Source organism: Gopherus evgoodei, chromosome 4, assembly GCF_007399415.2.
Source record: "Gopherus evgoodei ecotype Sinaloan lineage chromosome 4, rGopEvg1_v1.p, whole genome shotgun sequence".
Taxonomy (NCBI): domain Eukaryota; kingdom Metazoa; phylum Chordata; order Testudines; family Testudinidae; genus Gopherus; species Gopherus evgoodei.
Genome location: NC_044325.1, coordinates 142,672,954 through 142,698,028, shown reverse-complemented (window position 1 = coordinate 142,698,028; position 25,075 = coordinate 142,672,954). Strand labels below are relative to the sequence as shown.

Below are 25,075 nucleotides of genomic sequence, written 5' to 3'. Positions count from 1 at the left end.
ACGGGATTGCAGAATCGGGCCCTTGGTCTGGATTTAAACTGGGAACCTAATGCCAGATCCTCCAAGCTATTTAGGTGCCTAGCTCCCACTGATGTCAATGAGAGCGAGGTGGCTAAATATGTTTGAGGATCTGGGCCCTAAGGTCAGATTTTCAAAGGTACTGAAGCCCCTAAACACACAGATAGGCACCTAAGGGGATTTTCAAAAGCACCAAGCTACCACTGAAATCCTAGACAAGGGGAAAAACTTCAACCAGCTCTAGCAAAGTGACTGCACAAGCCAACCTCACTGATTCAAAACTACCCGCCAAAGCAGACATTTAACCCTTCCAAATAGAGAAAGCCCCAAACAAAACTACCAGCTATTTAATAACATTTACTTTCCAATCTTGGCTTCGTAGCATTCACAATACATTTGTAATTTAAGCCTTAGCAAGAAAACGAGCACATTCTCAAAACAGTCCATGGCACATCTGAAATTCAAAAATCGCAGGATCTTATAAAACACTCCGACACAGGGATACCATCTTTTATTTATTTTTGTAACTTTTGATTAATTCCAGAAAAACTTTCCATACAAAAAAAATCGCATCTTTTGGAATAAACCTTTAAAATTATTCTTTTAAAATTCATCTTCTGTTTTTACAATAATAGTTAAATATATTATTTGTATTTGCAAATGAATCACACCAGAGAACATTCACAGTATGGGTATCCTGGTGGCTTGCGCACGTGTGTGCGTGTGTGTATTTCCTCTTCCAGGAAAAGCAAGATGCTGAGGATGAAAGTGACAAATAAATCAGAAAGGGGCTTCTTACTATTTGCCCCTGTTAACACGGGACATCACTAGCAAGAAATTCTGACGAGACAGCAAGGTGCATTCAACAACTCGACTCAAGAGTACAGAAACAGAACAGATACAGCACAGCTGCAGCAATATTTTCAGGCAAAGATCCGTGGCTCTTGGTGCAAGAGGCCTTGTTAGTTTCAACCTCAATTCTCACAAAGACTGGACTGCACATTTATGGGCTAATATTTTGCTCTGAGTTAGTATAAATCCAGACTTTAGCAGATTGATGCCAGAGTGAAACTGAGCAGACTCTGGCCAACTAGGGCTAGAAAATGGTGGCAGTGTGGGGTGCAATGGTTTCAGTTCTTTGTGGACTTCACATCCCTGGGGCTGTGCAGGCCCCTCAGGATTAAGATGTCAGGGGCAAGTGTAGCATGCCTACTGAAGTCAATGGAAGGCTTTCCACAGACATCAGTGAGCAGTGGATCAGGCCCTCTGTGCTGAGAGATGTCACTAGGAGCAGGTTGGTTGAACTGATACAAATTATGCTGTAGCATTTGGTTATGGCCTGGTTCTAGGACTCTGTTGGGGATGCTCCACTAGAGTAGGGATTACTCCAATGAGTGAGGTTGGCAGGTATCAAAAATCTGCTGCTGCACCTGACATGGAATCTTCCTATCAGAGATCACAGTGACACTGTCCTAATTAAGATAATGGGATCTATTCCTGCTTTCAGTTACACCAGTGTAATACCCACGTTAAGCGAGAGCAGATCAAACCCATGGGGGTCTGGTCTCCATTCCACACGTAGATATTAAGGCACAAAGCCCATTGAGATGCTAATGTACCTCAAATCTGTAGGGCTAAGCCATTTCCACCTTCCCGCTGTTTCTCCACCTGTCTGCTTTTACCCCAAGCCTTAGTGACTCAAGGTTCTGGCATCAACACTCAGACTTCGTCCTCATTCAAAAATGAGGCAGTCAGAACATGACCTTGAGGAGTCATATGAACTAAAGTGATGTTAAAGAGACCTTTGCAGTCAGTGGGGATAGAAATCTGTGTGTGTTATGGTGCCAGCTGGACCCCTGGGTTTAAACCCCAACCAGCTGGTCTGATGTTAAGCACCATTTTTCCCTACAAGCTGACGTGGACTGCAAAGTCATGTTAAACATCACGTTAGTTAAATCAGCTCCTTGAGATCATGTTCTAACAGTGACCTCATTTCTGAGTGACGCCAAATCATGAGAAAACACACACAGCTCGGAAGCTAGGGGAAAATGGCTCCTCTATATTTTCCACCTTAAAGGGGGGGGAGAAAAATGCTTATTTTCTCATTACCATGAGAAGAGACACACTGAGTTTTGCTATTTAAAATTGCAACAAAAATCTGCAAATGTTTCAAGCCAGGAAAGGTGCATGTTTACGCGGAGTGGCAAATAAAATGACGATGTCTCAAAAGTTTTATTGTTGCACTGTAACATAGACATTGTTATTGACACTAGCGTTATCAGCATTACTGGAGCTAGATATCAGCGGCTGCGATGGAAGAATACAGAGTTTTAAAGGCACAGTGCCTAGATTTGAAAGAAAAATCCAACTCACTTTCTTCTAGAGCTGGTCAAGAAATTACAAAAAGTCTACAAAAAACCCCAAGAAATTAAAAAAAAAATCTGCAGAAAAGTTTCTTTGAAATTCCAATTGTTGGAAAAGTTTCAACCACACTAAAGGCTGGTCAAAAAACATTCAAAAATGTGAACATTAAAAAAAAAACATAGACATTTCCAATTTTTCAACCAGCTCTACTTTTAACCCAGTATTCCACATATGTGCTTCACCAGGAGATATCAGACTGACCAGTTTCACTTCCTGGTCTCAGTGCTGCTGTTCTGGAGAATGTTTAAATCCACCAATTTAAATGTATTGAGTTAATAAAAGTCATGGCCATTTTTCTATTAGGTTTTATAAAAAAATTTTAACTGTGTGTGTGGGTCCTGTTATTAGCCAAGATGGCCAGGGATGCAACTTCATGTTCTGGGTGTCCCTAAACCTCCAACTGCCAGAAGCCAAGACTGGATGACAGGGGCCGGATCACTCAAAATTGCCCTGTTCTGTTCATTCCCTCTAAAGCATCTGGCTCTGTGTGTGCCAGAGTGCCAGAGTGCCAGAGATAGGATACTGGGCTAGATGGACCAGTGATCTGACCCAGTATAGCCGTTCTTAGGTCCTTTTAATTGTACTTGCTGGCAACGAGAGGGGAAAAGGTTCACATATCACTGGGGATAGAGCAGGTTTCGGTTAAGACTCTCTCCAAGCCTTGCCTGGACTGGCTGTTAGACTGGCACCGAGTTAAACAAAACCCAGTTTTCAACAAGGAACTCCTTGTGCTCGCAAATCTAATACTGGATTAGTAACACAGGGTTTGATTCTCCACTGACTCACACCAGTTTTATACTGGGGTAATTCCACTGACTTTAGTGTAGTCGGCTGATATACACCTTGCTAAGTGCGAAGAGTACCAGGCCCAAAGAACTTGATGTGCAGCAAGAACAACTGGGTTAATGCACTCCCATAATGTTGCTGATACTCCAACCAGAGTAGCCAGTCCGGTCGATCACAGCCTTGAAGTGTGCCAGCTGATGGCAATACCATATTACAGTACAATGCATGCTTCTTGTCACACAGACGAGGTAGGTCAGCGATTCCTGGCTAAATCTCTATTCTAGTTCTTTTAAATCTATGAAATTATCAATTGCATTTGCCATCTCCCTGTTGCAAACAGCTCAGTGGCACCAGTGAATTAGCAAATAATGCCCGGTGAAACCCTAGGAAACAAAACGCAACCAATGTTTCAGCCTTGAAAACATTCAAATTAATGCAACGGTCTACATGCACAGTGGAACAGAACTTGATTAATTTCCCAAAGGAGACAGAGCTGGATACTCAGCAGATGCAAATCTGTGTAGGGGTCAGATTTATAAACATATTGAGGCACCTAAGCATGCAGATAGGTGCCTAGTTGGATTTACAAGTGAGTTGGATACCTATCGCCTACTGGCTTTCAATGGGAGTTTAGCACCTAACCTGTTTAGGAGCTTTTGTAACCCCCAGTAGGAGCCTATCTGCCTCTTTGGGCACCTAAATACCATTATATATCTGGCTCTATCACCATGAGCATCAGTGAGGCCATGGCAATTTACATTTGCTCAGGATCTGACCCGTGTCCTCATGCCACTGGAGTAAAAGCTTCTGCTCACATGTAGGTGTCTGGAAGGCATTTACAGGCAGAGCATGTGCAGGAACCCAGAGATCACATAACTAGGACTTAGTCTCCCAAGCCCTGCCAGGGAGCAAGTGCCGGGGGATTATAAATCAAACACTGCTCAGAGGGGAGCCAAATATTTACACGTGCTATCACTCTCCTGAATAGGAATAAACACCCACCAAAATGCCCTGGAACAAAAGGTGTTATCTTAAACTCACACTGCTAGCAGCTCACTAGGCTAATAAATAACAGTGTCCTGCCAGAGAGATCTCCTTCAGGAAGGGTCTGTGGGGAAACGGACAGAGCTACGCAGGAGTAGAGTGTACAGGTTACAGGCTTGGAGGTAACTTTCTCCTTCACGTGCTGAACTTGGAGAAAACAGTCCTGGCTGCATGGTCACGGTCATTCTATAACCTTCTGTCCCACTTTGCAGCCCGGATGACTCCACGCCAGAGAGTGACATTGCCTCCCTTGTTCTCCTCTCCCTGGTAGGCCTCTTGAGTGGAGAGTGATGGGGAAAAGGCAGACTTCCAGAGGTGCTGAGCACCCACTGATTCAGCTGAAGCCAACAGGCGCTGCAGATGCTCAGCAACACCTTTGAAAATTAGCCCCATAGGCACTGGGGTGGGAGGCAGGGTACGCACTATGCTGGTGTGTTTGTACATGAGACTGGTGGAGCTCTCCAGAGACCAAAGTGCCTGCTACTGATGTCAGATAAGGGAGCTCTCCTTTAGCACCAGTGGCAGAAGCCTGTGTTGTTAGAGCCAAAAGACCAAGGGAGATGGATGAGCAGACTTAATAACATCTTTTCCCACCTTGAATTTCTTTGATTCCATTGACCCTACCAAGCCATCGTCCCTTGCTCCCCTGTAAGCCTTCTTAAAGCCTGGTCTGTACTTTATCTGAAGGTCCGGTCCCTAGGCTGGAAGGATTTAAGCTGAGACAGACAGAGCTGATTCTCAGAGGCACTGAGCACTTCCGACAAAAGTTAATTTCACTGGGTGCGGCGGGTGCTTGGTACCCCTGGAAAACAGACTGCAAGTACCGGTAGACGACTGTTTCCTCTTCTGCCCAAAAGTCAATGAAAACATTGCCCTTGTTAACCGTGTAACAAATCATTAGCTGCCCCAAAACCTCATTATTCTCACTATGTTGGACATGAAGAACTTCTAGTGCTTGCACAGCTCCACTGCCCTCTACAGGATGGAACTAGATCTGCCAGTCTGGGCTTCATAGGCTCTATACTCTGAAAGCTCAATGAGGATCCCCCTTTAGCTCCGAGGACAGGAGTCTGTGGCTTTGGAGCAGGAAGTGCTGAGTTCTATCCGTGCTGTGGCTTGGTAATTCCAAACAGACCCCAAGCACACCATTATAGTAGCTGAGACTCAGAGGTGGCCACAGATGTTATAACATAGCTCACCACGGCTTTCATGCCTAGATGAGTCCTCAGAGCCTGGGGCTGATGAGAGCAGGAAGAACACACACAAGGTATGTAGGAGAATAAGCAAGAGACATGGGCACTGAGTATGAGTGCTCTAAATTCCAGTGATGGAGCCCATAGGGGAGCATTGTCCCCAGGCTGATGATGGACTTGGCCCTATAACTCACAAGTGGGCAGATGGATTAGGTCCATATTCACCTCTAGGCTGGGACGTTATGGCCCCCAAGTCAGCACAGCTCCTTAAAGAAGTGCCTAACTTGTAACATGTGAGTAGGCACAATAGCATCAATGGGATTACTCAGGTGCTTAAAACTGAGCATGTATTTAAGTCCCTTGCTGAACCAGCGCCTACAGGAGAAGTTTCATCTATGGGGTAAACAATCAATTGAGTTACTCACCCACGAATAGAGGTATCTGCAGTGGAATGAGTAAGCCCATGGCACAGATTCCTGCTCTACCTAGGAAACTTTCATGCAAAAAGCTTTGTTAAAGGATAGCTACAGGCAAACAGGTGTCAAAACTTACTCTAGTTAACACCAACCAAATATTTGTAAACCTCCCTCTTACACTTGAAAAGAAAACCCGGTGCAGCTGGCACAGAGAACACTAAGTGCATGCGGAAAAGCTGGCCGCATCACTCCTGTGCTGCAGAGTGAAATGCTGAATGAGTTAATGGATGGAAACACTGTTTTCCCCAACTTGCTGTATACTGGACACACACCGAAAGAAACCTACCAGGGACTGGAAAATCTCAAACAATACAGAGGTCTGGATGCTTATCTGGGATGAGCCTAACTTGGTCCAAACTTCTTTGGTGTATACATTGGGCAGGGAATCTCCTGGGGATGATCATGCTTCACATTTAGAGTCTGACCTGCACTGGAACCTTGGATCCAAACCTCCTCAAGCTTTGGCAAAGCTCAGATCCAGGCCCATTTCTAACTTCTGCTTTGCCTCACAGCGAGACAGCTAATGATTATTAGCTGCATTTGACAGATGGGGAAACAGAGGTACAGAGCAGTGCTATCACCTGTCCAAGGCTACTCAGTGTGTGAATAGAAAAGTCTGGATTAGAACTCAGGAATTCCTGCCTACCAGTCCCACAGTCAGTCTACCAACCCATGATGCATGCTCTCCAGAGCAATTCCCCATCTTTTCCTGGTGCTAGCTGGGCCATGATGGGTATCAGACAGGGTGAGGTAGCTGGACAGGGGATGAAAACTTAAAAAAAAAATAAAAATCCCCAAATCAATCAACCAAACAAAAAATTCAAACTTGAAAAAAAAAAAGTTTCAGGTTTGGAGGAAGGAGCTTTGGAGGAAGGTTTGAGCAGGTCCTTATTGTACCAGAATGGACTTGGCATGGCCTGGAGATAGAGGGGGAGGAAAAGACACAAAGCACTTAAGCACATGTTCCGATTTCAGCAAGCACTTGAGTCCCACTGAGTGCAGAATGTGTGTAATAGACGGGGCCAACACAATATGCTCAGTCCTAGGGGATCGGGTAGATGGTGAAAGGTGGGGTCTGTTTTCTGCTTAATAGCTTGTGTTATGTTTGAGTTGGTTCATGATCCCACAGCCTCACAGAGGTATGGTCAGCACCTCTGCATGCCCACCACAAAGGTGGAATGACACAGCTTTGTGCATGCACAGCTCATTCGCACCAATCGGTGAAACTACTTGTGCTCTTTCATGTTTTGCCATTAGCTCAAAGATGGGCCCAAGTGGCTGGACCATTTGCTGCAATTCCTGAGCCGCTTGCTGGGAAATGGGTCCTTTTCCTAGTGGAAATGCACCTTTCCGTGCAAGGCGGATTAGAAACACAGCAGGATCTTGATGTGGGAAACAGGACTTCATTGGTTCTCAGAAAAGCTAAATCAGAGGGGCTCAGAACTGCTGCGAAACATGGCGTGAGAGACATCCCGGGGAACATTTTGCATGGCTCTAATGACAGAGTCTGCATCCTGAATACCAGCCGTGCTACAGCACTCTGTGCTCTTGCTTTAGGGATGTCTTTAGACAGCAGCCAGGTCTCAGAGCTTAGAAAATAAACGAGGGAAGGGGGGTTTGTTGGGGAAACTGAGGGATCAAAGGAATCGAACTAATCTACATTTTCCCCTTAACAGCCTCTTTTCTCTGGATCTCTTGGGGCTGCCATTCAGGCAATCCTGGCAACTGTGCATGAGGCTCAAATAATGGGGAGGGGAAGAGGGATCCCTGGTTGATAACCATGGGGGGAGGGGCTGAAGGAGAGCTCTCCCTTGTTAAATGTTTCAGTCCCAACTAAATGTCGGATGTCAGAAAGCCCTGGATGGGGCTCACTGTAGGGCGTCCCCTACTTGTGATAGCATGTCCTTCATTCAGTGCAATACGTCTTGCCAGGTCAGACTTCCCCAATGGTGGATATAGCAGGATGCCCAAGCACAGGCATGCCGTGCATTCACAGAAACGTCTTCCGCGATATGATCACTACACACCACAACCCAGCTGTCTGCCAATCCTCTGAGATTCTGCGCTCTGCCTACACTCCAGCTTACCTCCCTGTACTGCAGCAACCAGGATTGTAATAAGACCAGCACACAAGTCTCCTGAGCTCAGGGTTCCTCCCAGGGTAGCTAGTCACTAGATAAAGTACCTTACCCGGGTATGGAACGCAGTAGCTTACTCTTGGTAGTGTCACATGAAAAATGAGCAACGGGGGGCAGAGCTCCTTTTATAAGAACTACTGGTGGGCTGACTGGTGTCAGAAGTGGGATTCTGGGGGACAGACAGACGGCAGCCCATGGTAGAGGGGCATTCCAGTATCTTCCTGTTAGTCTCAGTAATTCTGTGGATGGGTCCTGTGGAAGCATGTAGTCCTCTCCTTTCTAAGTGCTTTGATCTTCATGATGACAAAGGGAACAAGAGCCAGGTTTAAAATATACTCTGCCTCCTGCCTTTCCCTCGGGCTGGAAGAGTAAAAGAGAGAGAGAGAGAGAGAGAGAGATCAGAAAGGCTAGAACATAGGTGCTTCTTGCTGATGTAACCCACTAACAGTCTGGTGCGATGTCTTCTTCTAGCGGCCAGGTCACGTGTAAAAGTTTATGAGTTGCTACAACCTTTAAGCCAAGGAAACAGAGTCTGGAGACCATGCGGCATGGTTCAGGCCGAGACTGATCCCTGACATAGCTGCATCCAAACCAGTGGACTTATGCCAGGGGACCACTGGCCCCATTGTGCTTTTCTGGACACAGCTGAATATTAACAAATGCGTCAATACCACCAAGGTGGAGAAAAGGGCCCCCGCATTTCAGGCTTTGGAGCCGAACTCACCCGAAGCTCAGGGATGTTGTGATCTGATGTGTTTGTTTGGTCCAGGGTCACCACAACATTTGATTCTTGATCCAAACTTCACAGGTCACGAGCACCCTGAGCCAGGGTTCTGGTTCAGTCCACGACAAAGATCTGGATCTGAATCTTCTAACGTGGGGTGTTGGGGGGCTCGAACTGGGAGCTGTGTCTGGCCCACTCAGCGGGTTCTGTATTGCTTTTCTTCTGCGGAACTCCAAGTGCCTGCCTGAGAACCCACCCACCCCTGTTACGGGAGGTCAGTAAAGTCTCCAGACTGGACATGACTCACCCTAAAGGTCACACAGCAGGGCAGTGGCCGAGCTGAGAACAGAACCCAGCAGTCCTGATGCTTAGTCATGACACTATAATTAGGCCCAATCATTTCACCTCACTAATAATCTCTTCCCAGTCAGCTAGGGGACTCTGAGGTGTGTTCACCTGCACATGGGGAAGGGGATGGGGAGAGGCTGCTTCGTGGCATTTCCCACTAATCCAAACAGACTTTTCCCTGACATTAATCTGAGAAACAAACAATGGGACCTGCCTGGCTGCTTGGAAGAGAAGGTCACAGCAGCGTGGCGCACACATCACCTGCATGGCACTGCCCGGACAGTGTGGGAAGGCTGGCAGGATACCAAGCACTTGAGGTGTTGCACATGGATGCAGTCCAATGCTATCACTGCAGTGTGTGTCAGTGTGACCACACCAGCGCGGGACAGGCCAGGATCTCCCAAGGCCAGCAGGAGACAGGATCGGTTGAATCAGAGCATGAGAGACAGGGCTCCCCGCACTGGCCTTACTGCTCCTAGTGTCTGTCTACACTGAAGCCGAAGATGTAATATCCAGCTCAGGCAGACATACCTGTGCTAGCTGTGATGGAGCCAGTGTGCTAAAAACTGCAGCGTAGCTGTGGCAGCGAGACAGGCTAGCCGCCCCAGTACACACCTAGGGTTTCAGAAAGGACTGGACCCTGAGCTGGTAGCCACTCCTGCTGCCCATGTGACTGCAGTCACACTGTTTTTTTAGCCTGCTAGCTCCATCAGGACAGCACAAGTATGTCAGCCGAGCTGGGACTCACACCTCCCACTCCAGTGTAGACAGAGCCTTGTCATCTCACGAGTGCGTCCACATGGGAGGGACTAGCTCTCGTGGGGAAAGCACAGCACTGGGTCTGGAGACCTGGGGCCTGATTCAGCTCTCACTCACACTGATGTAAATCTGGAGTAACTCTGCAGCCAACAGTGGTGTAAAACTGGTGTAAGCGAGAGGAGGATTGGGCCCTTGAATTCTACACCCATAGACTCACTGGGCCTGGGCACCCCTGCCTGGCACCTCATGTTGTTGTTCATGCTAGAGGGAAGTGGGTGTGAATCACAACCACTGGTGAGAGCACAGGGTTCTGACTTGGCAGTGTTTTACACCCGGGGGGTAAATGACTCCCCATGATGCAAGACTATAGAGAATCAGGTTCACTGTGTGACCTTAGACAAGTTCCCTCTCTGTGCCTCAGTTTCCCCTATTTGTAAAGCAGAGACAGGATGATATCTACCTCCTAGGGGGCTGTGCAGCTAATTGCACGTGTGCTTGTTCTGCACTTTGGGAGCCACAGATGGAAGGGGCCGCAGGAGAGCATGGCTCCTTCCAGCTCTGCACATTTCTAGAGTGCCTCTCCTCCCACGGGGCCCAGATTAGGGGTCTGTGCCCTGCTGCAGCATCCTACCTGACTGCTGAAAGGCTGAACCTCGGTAGCCAGGGTCCTTTTGAAGCTGTATTTCCTTCAGAGAGAAGACAGAGGCATCTGGGTGACGGGAGAGAGAGAAGAAATTGAGAGTTAACCTGGCTGGCTGGGTGAGTTGTGATCTGAGCTTCCATAGGAAGGCAAACACCAATGCACCCTCAGAACTTCACCCATGGTGCTCACTCTGCGGCTCCTATGAATTCTCCATCTTGTGATGCCCAGATCCACAACCTCACAGCACCCACAGGCCCAGAATTCCCCACCTCATAGTGCCCATAGTCCCCAGATCCCCCACACTGTGGTTCCCTGGATCCACAATTCCCCTCCCTACTATGCCACAGCTTCAAGCCACCTGAGTACCTGACTCCCTTTTTCTAAATGGGCACAGAGCCACGGAATGGGGCTCTCTAAACAGACATGTAATTAAGCACAATCCTTAGAGGGTGTTAATAAGGCTCTGCCTTTGCCTGTTAGGCCTACCACCAGGGGATGGGCAGGACTGACTCAGCAGCTTCTCATTCATGCAGGAGGGTGCCCCTGTGCTCTCTCTTCTGATCGGCTCTAGGACTGGGCAGCTAATGGGAATGTTTCCTGTGGGAATTTTCACAGGAAAAATGCTCATTTGAAGTTTTCCCAAAGGAAACCACAGTTTTCCCATGGGAAACATTGTAGAAATAAAGAAAGTGTGAGAAAACCTGCTAAACTCCCACTTTCTGACTGTCTTCCAACCTTTGCCAGTTGTAAAATCGTCAGAAAGGGTTGAAAGTGTCTCTACCACTCTGAAAATAACACTCTCCTTAACCCTTCTCTCTGCTTTTGTAGGGGGAAAAGAGCAGTTTCCTCACACTCGCAAACACGAACAATTTCAAAAATACCCCCAAAATTTCTTCCCCAACCTGAAATTTTCCATTTAGAAACTTTTTCAAACAATGAAAAACACTATCAAACCCAAGATTTTTTTCACACAAAAAAATATCATTTTTGACGAAACCTTGTTCTTCACCAGCTCACCTCAGCACCTTCACCGGGCCCTGAGGTGAGATACGCTTCCTGCCTGCCCAGTGCAGGACTGAGCCAGAATGTGGAGCTCAAGGGGATGAGGGAGCAGAGCCTAGACACACAGCCTGGCTGGGCCCGGTGCCCATGCATGCAGTATAGCCAGAGCACTGGACTGGAACTAGGAGACCTGGGTCCTATTCTTGGCTCTGCCACTGGCCTGCTTGGGCAAGAAACTTCCTCTCTCTGTGCCTTGGTTTCCCTATCATTCCAAAGGGGATAACAATCCTGACCTCCTTTGTAAAGTGCTCTAAATCTACCACGTGTCCAAATCTAGCTCCCTCTCCCTTAATACAGATGAGGGGACTTCACAGAGGTGCATGATTCAGACAAGGGTTTTTCAGAAATGGGGAGGGAGGCTGTGTTATTCCCACAGTGTATCAGTAAGAAATGTAACAACTGGCCAGGCAGCCCCTGAAGTGCTGTGTCCTGCCCACGAACACCCCAACAGGATAATCTGTGTGCTCACTGTCAGGCAGGAGCTGGACTCGGTCCCCCAGTGCCCTGAAGTAACGGTGTCGCAGGGCCTCTTCGGCGGAGATCCGGCGTTTGGCTTCATACTGTAAAAAACACAAAAAAAGGTGTGTGTGTGTCGACATAAGCTCTGAGCGTGAGCGTGAAAGATGACATAAGCAGTGTGCACGTGCGCATGTGTTTACCTATGCTCTGTGTGTGTCACTACAAAGAGTGTGTGTGTGTGTGTGTGTGTGTTAGGTTCCATGGGAGAGGAGAAGACAGGGAAGTGGAAGCAGAGACAAGCTCCCCAAATTTCAATCAGGGCCCCTCCGTAGGGCATCCAAATCCCACACTGGGACACCCACGTGGGCACTGGGGAGTAGTGCCATGATGGAAATGGCATTCATTTCTGGTCGGCAGCAGCTGCAGGGCAGGATTGTGTTTCTGGGCAAATCCAGGAAAGTGGAACCAGGAACTTGGCAGCAGAGGAAAGGTAAGTGACCAGAAAAAGCAGGTGAGACGCTGGATCAGAGTTAGGGAGTTCCACTGACTTTAAATACAGGGACAAGTGGGCTGGTCTCAAAAAGCCGAAGGGAAGGGAATGACAAGGGCTTTGCTCAAAGAGGCCATGAACCAGAAGAAGAAGGTAAAAGGGCAGGTCCAGCACTTAGGGGAGAGTTTCTGAGTGAATTAAGGGCAGTCAGCAGGTTGGAGTAACGGGAGCGGGTTGGTATTAAGCTCTACTGAGACCTTGGCGTTCGGGTCAGAGAAATGGCTTAGTTGCATCCATAACCCGTTGCCCAGGCACCGAGGGCCTGATCCAGGGCCTGTAGGGGACCCCAACAGCAGTATGATCAGACACCAAGTTAGCATCAGATCGGTTGCTGTGGGTGCAGTGTTCCCAGCTGCACCTGGCCAGGCTCCCTGTTCCACCCCCCGGTGAGAAGGCAGGTAGCACTAATGTTAAGCCAGGAAGGAAGGCAGCACCCCCGGAGCCCCAGGGGGGAGGGTTCTGAATGATGGCACCTCCACCCAAGACATCCTCCTGCAATCTGGCTGGATGGTCAGGCCACTTACCAGGAGGAGGCTCGTCAGCAAGTCGATTCCTTCTGTGTCCAGCCTGAGAAAAAACAGAGATTGTGACCATATCCCAGAGGCCCTGGATGATTTAGTTGGAGATTGGTCCTGCTTTGAGCAGGGGGTTGGATGAGACGACCTCTTGAGGTCCCTTCCAACCCTGATATTCTATGATTCTATTCTACAGCTGAGGATCGATCACTGCATGACACAGACCGGGGACAGTGCCTTGCCCTGCACAGCTAGTGGGTGGGATTCTAAGTATTAATTGGCACCCCTTGTAGAATGACCAGACATTCCAATATTATCGGGACCGTCCTGATATTTGGGGCTTTGTCTTATATAGGACCCTATTAGCCCCTCCCCCTCCCAATTTTTCACATTTGCTCTGTGCTGTGGCAGCAGTCTCAGCATAAAGGAGGACGGAATAAACCCTGCAGATGAGTACTTATCTGCGAGCCCCTGGAGGTGCGTCCTTCCTGGGCAAGTTGTATGCACATTAGCAGGGCACAGTGGAGGAGGCCTGCCCTGATGCTGGCTTCATCTGCACCTGGTTCTGTAGATTGGCGCAGATCCTTAATATCCGGGGCTATCAGTCCAGCCCGTACCCCAACATTGCCCTAGTATCCCATTTGTGAACAGCCTGAAACCACAGTGCAAGTGTGGGTCTCTGCTCCAGGGAGATACCTGGGTGCGTGATTTATCAAGGGCTGAGCTTGGTACTGGGTGAAATGATAACCCTTAAATTCCTCGTTGGATGTGATTCCGGGCCAGGAGACTTCTGTAGGGGTGCCTGGGGGAGAAAGGCAGGGTTAGACACATCACCCTGTGCATGGACTCTGGAAAGCTGGTAGTAACGACACTAGATTACACTAGAGAGGATAGTTCCCTGTCGAAATCTGAATCTGGTAAAAAACAATAGCTATTTTATAGGTGGTTCGAACCATCCCTTGGAACTGAATAGAGAATTCTCTCTCTGCTATCAAATTCTACAAGAAGCGTGTAAGATCTTACAGAAAGGATCTGGTTCTCTAGTACAGTGATTCTCAACCTTTCCAGACCACTGTACCCCTTTCAGTCTAATTTGTCTTGTGTACCGCAAGTTTCACCTCACTTAAAAACTACTTGCTTACAAACTCAGACATAAAAATACAGAAGTGTCACCCCACACTAGTACTGAAACATCGCTGACTTTCTCATTTTTAACATACTGTACTAACGCTACAGTGTATAGTATATAGAGCAGTATAAACGAGTCATTGTCTGCATGAAATGTTAGTTTGTACTGACTTCATAGTGCTTTTTATGTAGCCTGTTGTAAAACTTGGCAAATATCTAGATGAACTGATGTACCCCCTGGAAGACTTCTGCATACTCCTGGCTGAGAACCACTGCTCTCATAAATCCTACCAGATTTACAGAAAGGGAGTTAAAGGCCAGCCTCACAGCACCAGGAAGGTTACTGTTTTCCCTCTGCTCGGTCAGCCATCTCCCTCTTGTGGAGATAAGGGAGAATGCAGACAACTCACCAAGAAGCCTGAAGATTAAATGGAGTTCTTCTTTCACAGTCGAGCCTGGGAACATGGGCCGTCCAGTGACCATTTCATAGTGTATGCAGCCCACCCCCCTAAAGGAGCGGCAGAGACATTGGAATTAGAGATGGGAAAGCCGTCCTAGTCCACCCCTGCCCTGTGTTCAGGGCAGCCTGGTTCCTTCCCAGTCCCAGCCCTTGGATGAGGCTCCCACCAGTACCCTTGGAAGAGAAATCAGTACCCAGAGCTACCATACTATTATTACTGCTAACCACGCACACAGCGCCACACGTATTCAGATAAGACCCATCCCCTGCTCCAAAGAGCTTGTGCCCTCTGAGATGCAGGACTCGGCACAGAAACCGAAGCAGGCGGCAGCTCAATGTTCTTATTTAACATTATTTAACTGAGCGGCAGAGTGCCCGGTGCTGTACAGACACATGGGAGACAATGAACTCCCCTGCCCCCGAGAGTTTGGAATCTAATGTCGGACTCTGATGAGCCGTCCCACCCCGCCCTGCATGCAGATGCCGGCTCACCACATATCGATGGGTGTGGAGTACTCAGTAGATCCCAGCAGGACATCTGGGGGCCGATACCACAGAGTGACCACCTCGTTGGAATATGTTTTCGTGGGGATTGATTTGGCTCTGGCTAGACCTGGAGATGAAAGGGATGTTAGCAAGACTGCTCCTATTGTGTTTTGCAGCAGCACTGCGCTCATCCTAGGAAGCCGTATGGTCACGTTTGCAAAAGAATTCAGCTCCCGTCTAGGCACCTAAATGCAGTGGGACAGATTTAGAGCTGCCAGTCTGACAATCTGGCCCACTGCATCTAGGTGCTTAAATGGGAGCTGTTAGCAGGGCTGCCTCGGGGGGGGGGGGCAAGTGGGGCAATTTGCCCCAGACCCCCGGTTCCGCAGGGGCCCCCACGAGAGTTTTTTGAGGCCCCTGGAGCAGGGTCCTTCACTTGCTCTGGGGTCCCCTGAAAACTCTCATGGGGCCCAGGCCCCCGGAGCTTCTTCCGCTCCGGGTCTTCGGCTGCAATTCAGTGGCAGGGGGTCCTTTCGCTCCGGGACCTGCCACTGAAGTGTCCTGAAGACCCGTGGTGGGGGATCCTTCTGCCCCGGGACCTGCCACTGAAGTGCAGGGTCTTCGGCGGCAATTTGGCAGCGGGGTCCCCCCACCGCCGAAGGCCCCAGGCCCCCTGAATCCTCTGGGCGGCTCTGGCTGTTAGGTGCTGAAGCCCTGCCCCCAGAGGTCCTGCCCCTCTGCATTCCCAGAGCAAGCCCGGCCCCTAGCTTGTGTGCTTCAGAGGAACAGGCACCAAGCTGAAACCTTGCTAAGTGGAGCAGGCAGTTTCCATACAGAGGTGACTAAAGCACCAGCTTGAGAAGTGCATACAAGCTTGTGTCCTGGGCTGCATGGAACCCATGCCCCATGTTGCTCTGCAGCTCCAGGGATTGCATTCCCGCTCTTGTCTGCACAGCCCAAACCCGGCCCAATCCAGGCCAGCGCTGTTCTCTCCCTGCCCCACTCACCGAAGTCAGCTAGCTTTAGCTCCCCCCTTTCATTGATGAGCAGGTTCTGTGGTTTGAGGTCTCGATGCAGGATCTTGCTCTTGTGGCAGTAGGACAGGCCGCGGAGCAGCTGGAACAGGAAGATCTTGGGGAGGGGAGCAGAAGGGGGGAGAGCAGAGGGAGAGCAGGGTTTGGCATGTTGTTCAGCACACAGTAGGGACAAGCAGAACCTGCAGTGGGCTCGGGACCCTATAACGGGGAATAAAAATCACAGTGGACAGCTCTGGACTGATTTCAAACTACGTGCAGGTCCCACCCCTGGATGGAGCAATGTGCAAAGCCAGCGCTGCCGCGTCTCCAGCCTGGAGCACAAGAATACAGGCCATATTCACACACACACTAAGCCTCCTTTACACCACTGTGGCAGCATACAGGGGCCTTAACGTGGCTGCAAATTACACTGACTTCTAAATTACGTTCATGTCCACTTTAAGGCCCCTTTACATAGCAAGTGCCTCTTTACACAGTCCGGCCTTCAGTGTGTCAGTGCAAATCTGACCCTAAGAACACACTGACACTGCATGGCAGTGAGTCTCAGAGCCTGGCTCGACAGACTTGGAGCTGTTCTGGCTCAGTCTGGGGCTCAGCCGCTCCCCTCCTCAGGCTTCAGAGCCCAAGCCAGAACCGATACATGGCTGCTTTTAACACTGGAGCAAGAGCCCCATGAGCCCAAGCCTGCACACCCAAGCTCTGAGACTCACGGCCACAGAGATTTTTTTTTGCAGCATAGCATTAGATTCTCTCTCTCTTTTTACTCATTGGCAGAGCATGCAAAGGCCATACACGCCACTGGATGAAAAGCGTTTTGAGAGCTACTGATGAACAGTGCTATATAAGAGCTGGGTATAATTATTATTATTGATGGTATTTCTGTGTTTGTCTGGAACTTCCCTCTGCCTCCTCCGATCAATTCCAAACATTCAGGGAATATTCTAGGCGTCCAGGGGCAGAACCATACTGATTTTAGGGAAAATCGGAAAACCAGAAGGGGTGAAATGTGGGACGCATAGTGCCCCGGCCATGTGTTTAGCGCAGCCACAGCTTCAAGCACCTCTGCAATTGTCTACAGATTAAACTGAATTGATGGCCCCTGCTACTGCTGTCCAGCATAACAATAGCCCTGCTCATCCTCCCAAGACAGTCTAATATGCTGACATCCTGAATAACTTCTCTCTCAGACAAAAATCAGTGGTGGTGATGAAGGGGGAATGGGAGGCCCATATCTTTCCTGGTGGGAGTAGGGAAACCGGGGTGGGGAGCCTGATATGGTGGGGGATACACAAAGCCCTGAGCACAGTGGTGGGGAGGTGGGAATGTGAGGAAGGGGAGCAGACAGAGTCTATAACGCGGATGGGGGGAAGAATGGGGAACTCTGGTATGGTGGAGGGGGACACACAGAACTCCCGGTGGGTGGGGGGAGATTGAGGAGTAGTTGCAGGGAGGGCCTGAAATAGAGGGGAATGGAGGGATGCAAGGAGCTCTTGGGGTGTGCAGTCAGCTTGGTCTCCAGAAGCTATGAAGTGTGCCCCCATCCCCACAGTGTAGCTGCATTCAGTTCTTAAAGAAGTCAGTTTTCTCATTTGCCACGAGACTAACACCAAACATCCCACTATGCTAAGAGCTGGACAATGGGAGGAGTCTCTGTCTTGGGAACTTTCTAAAAACTGTTGACAAGGTCCTGCAATAAGATGCAAGGAAGGAAATGAAATCACCCTCGCACGAATGGTAATACAAACTAGTTAAGCTATTTATCAATGATTGAGAAAAGGGGGTGAACAGGGTTTGCAGATGACACCAATTTATTCATGTTAGTCCAGGCCAGAGAAAATGATGAGGAACTTCAGAGGTGTCTAAAAAGTACCCGATAATGCACAGTGGATGGGATCATCTGAATAATCTGAGTGTGAATGTCTGAGTCCCCAATGACTGCAATGCACTTTGGGTCAGTTCCTTGGGTCTTCAACATGGCCACCACAGAGCATCCCGAGAGTTTGTAAATCACTTCTGCAAGATGATAGTGGTCTCGTACCTTCACATTGTGCACGTTCATCAGGTTCCCGCAGTTATCCAGGTATTGCTTTAGGTCATTGTCCTGCAACGACAAGCACGTCCCAAAGGAACCTTCTAAGTGACCATGAATAACTGTGTGCCTAGTAAGCTACTGACAACACATGGCGATGGTCAAGCTGTTGGTGCACAAGCTGAGCACGGTGAGTGAGCTTTGACAAAGGCTGGGTGGCTAAATCCCACAGATAATTTTAACGCAGGCCTTTTTCACAGATTTTCCTGAAGCCTTTTTCACAGATTTACAGAAGTTATGGTCAGAAAGAACCATTATGATAATCCTAAACCCTCCCTGAAGTGGCTCAGGGGAATGGTTGGAGATGGAGGGCTAGGAAAATTCATTTCAAACAAATGAACAGGCTTGATGCAGCAATCTCTGGGTGAAATTCTATGGCCCATGTTACAGAGGAGCTCAGAGCAGACAATCGTTATTAGAAGTGAATAAATATTTTGTTAATTAAAAAACATGGAGTGAAATCTCTGATTGCACATATTGAAGAGACCAGGCCTAGCTATCAAATGTTAATATTGTGCCGGTGTTGTAAGGATGCTCAGGCTGCAATATGGTAACTCCCTGGTACACAGAGCGATTTGATGTCTATATTCCTGTATAATGTCTCTTTAAACAAAAGCTCATTGTTGTAATGGTGATTGTTTTGTTTCTGTTACTTACATGACAAGGATTTATAAACCTGTCAATGCTTCCGAAATAAACAGATAGTAACGTAAAAAAATCAGAGAAATATCTGATTAAATTACTGTGAAATGTTCCCTTGTTTGACCTATGACAAAGCGGATCAGGGAATTCTCAAAGTGTGGAAATTTTCAGAATTTTGAAAAAAACAAACAAATTTTGTTCCCGATTATTCCACTGGCTTTTTTTTTTTTTTTTTTTTTTTTTTTGCAACCAGCACTTCTCATCATTCCATGAACCATTTCCATGGCTGGAATGAGCCCCGCCGCAGGGGAAAGGCTGGGTGTCCAGACTGCCCCAGCACAAGACCAAACACCCAGGCAAGCAGCCCTTGGACTCACCAGGTACTCAAAGACAAGGGTGAGGGAGCGGTCAGTGTGGATGAAATCATGGAGGGTCACAATATTTGCATGTTTCAGGTTCTTCAGCAGGGAAACTGCAAGGCAAGGAGAAGGCAGCGTTAGCCATGAGGGTCCTTTGTCGATATACTTTGTCATGAGGGGTGGCAACCTGCCCGGGCAGGGCTGGTTGGTCCCAATATCTGGTCCTCATGGACTGGGTCAGTGTTTTGCAAATGGAAGAGTCAGTCCTTCAGGACTGAGTGGGTTTGGATTGGCAGCCTGAGCTGCCCATCCAGCCCTAAGGCAAAGCTGATTCGCTACTAACTTTCTATTGCAGGCATCATTCCCCTTTTCACACAGTCAGGGGGGCTCCCCGGAAGCAGCCAGCATGTCCCAGCAGCTCCTGATGTAGGTGGAGGGGCCAGGGAGCTCTGCATGCTGTCCCCTCTTGAAGACGTCGTCCCCACAGTTCCCATTGGCTGCCGTTCCCAGCCAATGGGAGCTGCCGAGGTGGAGCTCATGGCGGGGGCAGTGCACGGAACCCCCTGGCATTCCACTCCCTAGGAGTTGCAGGGAAATATGGAGTTGGGTAGGGAGCCTACCAGCCCCGCCAACACTCCCTGCCCCAGCACCAGCAGGGGTCCTGGGCTGTGTGCCGCTGCCCGGGCCCCCCTCCCAGCACCAGCGATGATCCTGGGCCACATGCCACTGCCCAGACCCCCCAGCACCAGCAGGGGTTCCAGGCCATCCCCCAGCACCCATAGCACCCCCACACCACCCCCCAGAGCACCCGTGGCCCCCCTGCCCAAGATTTAGTCAGGGGTGTATAGTATAAGTCATGGACAGGTCACAGGCCATGAATTTTTGTTTACTGCTTGTGACCTGTCCATGACTTTTACTAAAAATATCTGTAGCCTTAACTATGGGCTCATTTGAATCATAGAAGTATAGGGTTAGAAGGGATCTTCAGAAGGCATCAAGTCCAGCCCCTTGTGTTGAGGCAGGGCCATCTGGTAAGCAGATATAAATTGCTGCCATTTATAATCATGAGTCCCAGAGCTGTGGTCCATTCCTGTGTGTGATGCCTTTTAGCACAAAAAGTATCTACTGCCCCGTACCCTCCCTTATAGCTGTGCAGGGTGCCCCTTCTTCATGCTCCAGACGGATCTCCTTCAGAGCGACCAGGTTCCCAGTTAGCTTGCTGCGCCCCTTGAAGACAGTGGCGTAGGTGCCCTGTGAGAAAGAGACAGAGAAATGCAGCTCATGAACTTACACTTGGATGGCATGGAACAGGGCTGCTATGGGGAGCTGGGATCTGACACCCTGCATGTACCACAAACCAGTGTCCATGGGAGCATTTTATCACTGGATGGAAGGGATTGACAAACAAGGGCAGGATAACTTTACAATCACTTGTGACATTGGTAACAATGCAGTTGTATACACTGGCTAAATACCTCTCCAGTGGCTGGTTCACATAGAACATAATAACCCACTAGTGCTACCACCTAATGGAGTTGCACCTTTAACTCAAGTGGGAGAGACCTATGCTGCCAGACCCAGCTATCTTCCCTGTTAACAAAAGGTGGTTGGGATTGTTACATAAATTAAGATATTAATAGGAATCAATGTCATATTTCAGTAACTCAGAGGATCAGGTGGCAATTTCCCCTTCTGTAAATACAGTATTATGTTGCACAATTTAATACCTTTTGTAAACCCAGAGTTTTGGGAGAGAAGTCTAAGTTTTGGGTTTAAAACTTGAAGGCCAGATTTTTCAAGACTGGAGCTCAGATGGCAAAGACAATCCTGCATTTAAAGTAGCCATCTAAGCACCCAGTTAACCTTTTGCCTGTAAAACTAAGGGCTTTGTGGGTGCATTTTAGGCACCATTCTTTAAAAATGGTCCTGTAAGAGTTTAGTTTGAGAGGGTGGGAATGATCTACTGGCATGAGAACAAGCCTGGGTAACGTGAACATCTGAGTTCTACTCCAGCTCCTACACCAATTCCCTCTGTAGCCTTAGGCAAATCACGTAACCTCTCTGCCCTGGTAAAATGAGAACACTTAGCTATCCAGAAGGAAGCGGGGATTGTACAGAGTGTTTGTAAATTGCTTTGAAGATAAAAAGCCTGATCCAAAGCCCATGTAAGTCAACTTCAAGATTTCTGTCAGCTTCAATGGTCTTTTGATCGGGCCCAAAAGAACTCTGTAAGTGCTACGTTTGAGTACCTCTTGTTACTTATAATTAACACTGGGCTAGAACCAAACCCCCAGGTTCAAAACTGCCCATACACTGAGGAAGTCTGGCTCCAGGTCTGTCCTTCGCAGCTTGGGATCTGCTCTGAACTTCATCTACAACCTTGAGTTGCTTTCACATTCTTCTTACCTCCCCCAGTTTTTCCAATTTAACATAGGTTTCCAGCTTCCCAAATCCAATGTCTGACTGCAAAGAAAAGGGAAAAACATCAGCAGGAAACATCCTTCTCTAGGAAAGATTAGCCCCGCGGCTGAAAGTCACATCAAGGAGGCTGGGCAGTATGAGCTCTGGGGGCAGATAAATCAAGGCAGGTGTTCGCATGCAGCAGTTCTAGACACACAACATCTATTGCTATCTGCAGGGGAGAGCAGCCAGCCAGCCAGTCAGTCACAGAGAAACCAAAACTAGTTGCTTAAAGGAAACAAATGATACCTGCTTTCTCCCTCCATGGAACTATGACACAAGCTATTAACTTCATCACTACGCTAAGTGTCTTTTTCTGCAATGTGACTGTGGCTTGAAATATTGCCTTCCACTGCTCCTATCTCTACGATTCCATTATCATTCTGTCCATCTGTCCCTCCTTCACCCATCTTCCTGACATTTGAGCAGTTAAGTCTGAATTTAAACGAGTTGTTTTTTTTTAAAATGCAACGATGCCCCTTTTCATCAAAGACATCTACCCTGGGCTCACATCAAGTAGACAGCCCCTTCCTTGTGCTAAAAGTCAATTCCGACATGTTGATCTTCAGTTGAATGCTGTTCCTTGATCTCAGGTGCTTTTCAAATCAAGCAGGAAAGAGACATTTCCTGTTTGCAATGGTCACTCTTTCAAGTAACACTGAGAGAGACACTATCATAGACACAGCCCCGGCAAGGGTAGTCTTGTGGCTAAGGCCCTGGACGGAGACTCAGGAGATCTGGTTTGAGTTCCTACCACAGACTGTCTGTGTGACCGTCAGCAAGGCTGTTAACCGCTCTGTGCCTCAGTTTCCCAATGGGAAAATGATACGGCCTTTATCTATTTAGATTTTAAACACTTTGGGGCAGGGACTATCTCTGAGGCCTGGTCTACACTATAACATTAAGTCGACCTAACTACATTGCTCAGGGCTGTGAAACATTTAGCTCCCCATGCGATGTGGTTAAGCCAATCTAAGCCCCAACATACATACTGCTAGGTCGATGAAAGAATCCCATGGATAGGTGTTCCTGTGACATAACTAATATGTCTCTCTCACACATCTGGTATGTGTTTACATACAGGACAGTCACAAACAACTCTTATCTCTGGGAAGTGCAGTGGCTTTCCACTTTTTGATATGTACCATAATAAGAACGTAAGAACGGCCTTACTGGGTCAGACCAAAAGGCCATTTAACCCAGTATCCTGTTTTCCAACAGTGACCAGTGCCAGGTGCCCCAGAGGGAATGAACAGAACAGGTAATCATCAAGTGATCCTCCCCTGTCACTCATTCCCAGCTTCTGACAAACAGAGGCTAGGGACACCATTCCTGGCTAATAGCCATTGATGGACCTATCCTCCATGAATTTATCTTTTTTTAACACTGTTACAGTCTTGACCTTCAGAACATCTTCTGGCAAGGAGTTCCACAGGTTGACTGAGCGTTGTGTGAAGAAATACTTCCTTTTATTTGTTTTAAACCTGCTGCCTATTAATTTCATTTGGTGACCCCTAGTTCCTGTGTTATGAGAAGAAGTAAACAACACTTCCTTATCTACTTTCTCTACACCAGTCATGATTTTATAGACCTCAATAATATCTCCCCTTAGCTGTCTCTTTTCCAAGCTGGAAAGTCCCAGTCTTATTAATCTCTTCTCATATGGAAGCCATTCCATACCCCTAATGATTTTTGTTGCCCTTTTCTGAACCTTTTCCAATTCCAATAGATCTTTTTTGAGATGGGGTGACCACATCTGCACACAGTATTCAAGATGTGGGCATACCATGGATTTATATAGAGGTAACATGATATTTTCCTATTACCTATCCCTTTCTTAATGATTCCCAGTACTCTGTTCATCGTTACAACTTATGCCATCTCTCCATCAGTAGGCGGTGCTAGAGAGACAGCTGTCGTTCGACAGAGAGCTCTGGAACAGCACAGTCACCGTCCATGCAGCAGAGAAATATTTGTCATATTCATAGATTCATAGACTCTAGGACTGGAAGGGACCTCGAGTGGTCATCGAGTCCAGTCCCCTGCCCTCATGGTAGGACCAAATATTATCTAGATCATCCCAGATAGACATTTATCTAACCTACTCTTAAATATCTCCAGAGATGGAGATTCCACAACCTCACTAGGCAATTTATTCCAGTGTTTAACTACCCTGACAGTTAGGAACTTTTTCCTAATGTCCAACCTAAATCTCCCTTGCTGCAGTTTAAGCCCATTGCTTCTTGTTCTATCATTAGAGGCTAAGGTGAACAAGTTTTCTCCCTCCTCCTGATGACACCCTTTTAAATACCTGAAAACTGCTATCATGTCCCCTCTCAGTCTTCTCTTTTCCAAACTAACCAAACTAAACAAACCCAATTCTTTCAGCCTTCCTTCATAGGTCATGTTCTCAAGACCTTTAATCATTCTTGTTGCTCTTCTCTGGGCCGTCTCCAATTTCTCCACATCTTTCTTGAAATGCGGTGCCCAGAACTGGACTCCAGTTGAGGCCTAACCAGCACAGAGTAGAGTGAAAGAATGACTTCTCGTGTCTTGTTTACAACACATCTGTTAATGCATCTCAGAATCATGTTTGCTTTTTTTGCAACAGTATCACACTGCTGACTCATATTTAGCTTGTGGTCCACTATGACCCCTAGATCTCTTTCTGCCATACTCCTTCCTAGACAGTCTCTTCCCATTCTGTATGTGTGAAACTGATTGTTCCTTCCTAAGTGGAGCACTTTGCATTTGTCTTTATTGAACTTCATCCGGTTTATCTCAGACCATTTCTCCAATTTGTCCAGATCATTTTGAATTTTGACCCTGTCCTCCAAAGCAGTTGCAATCCCTCCCAGTTTGGTATCGTCCGCAAACTTAATAAGCGTACTTTCTATGCCAACATCTAAGTCGTTAATGAAGATATTGAACAGAGCCGGTCCCAAAACAGACCCCTGCGGAACCCTACCTGTTATACCTTTCCAGCAGGATTGTGAGCCATTAATAACTACTCTCTGAGTACGGTTATCCAGCCAGTTATGCACCCACCTTATAGTCGCCCCACCTAAATTGTATTTGCCTAGTTTATCGATAAGGATATCATGCGAGACCGTATCAAATGCCTTACTAAAGTCTAGGTATACCACATCCATCGCTTCTCCCTTATCCACAAGACTCGTTATCCTAACAAAGAAAGCTATCAGATTGGTTTGACACGATTTTTCTTTACAAATCCATGCTGGCTATTCCCTATCACCTTACCACCTTCCAAGTGT

The 25,075-nt window shown here is 47.8% G+C and overlaps 1 protein-coding gene across 3 annotated transcripts in view; it reads right to left on the bottom strand.

Annotated features, from left to right (window-relative positions):
- Nucleotides 1-2,955: 2,955 nt before the first annotated feature.
- The window catches only part of CDK18 (cyclin dependent kinase 18), a 182,879-nt gene continuing 160,759 nt past the window's right edge, over nucleotides 2,956-25,075 (bottom strand). For 2 of the 3 annotated variants that reach the window (XM_030561588.1, XM_030561587.1), the window contains 12 exons: nucleotides 21,747-21,803; nucleotides 20,477-20,591; nucleotides 19,359-19,453; nucleotides 18,289-18,351; nucleotides 16,221-16,344; nucleotides 15,220-15,340; nucleotides 14,678-14,775; nucleotides 13,836-13,941; nucleotides 13,149-13,191; nucleotides 12,085-12,175; nucleotides 10,542-10,619; nucleotides 2,956-8,439 (listed from right to left, as the gene is read on the bottom strand). In XM_030561588.1, the coding sequence (XP_030417448.1) occupies nucleotides 8,405-8,439; nucleotides 10,542-10,619; nucleotides 12,085-12,175; nucleotides 13,149-13,191; nucleotides 13,836-13,941; nucleotides 14,678-14,775; nucleotides 15,220-15,340; nucleotides 16,221-16,344; nucleotides 18,289-18,351; nucleotides 19,359-19,453; nucleotides 20,477-20,591; nucleotides 21,747-21,803 (1,026 nt within the window). In that variant the 3' untranslated portion in view covers nucleotides 2,956-8,404. The remainder of the gene's footprint in view (nucleotides 8,440-10,541; nucleotides 10,620-12,084; nucleotides 12,176-13,148; nucleotides 13,192-13,835; nucleotides 13,942-14,677; nucleotides 14,776-15,219; nucleotides 15,341-16,220; nucleotides 16,345-18,288; nucleotides 18,352-19,358; nucleotides 19,454-20,476; nucleotides 20,592-21,746; nucleotides 21,804-25,075) is intronic. The other variant, XM_030561589.1, reaches the window with a different exon arrangement.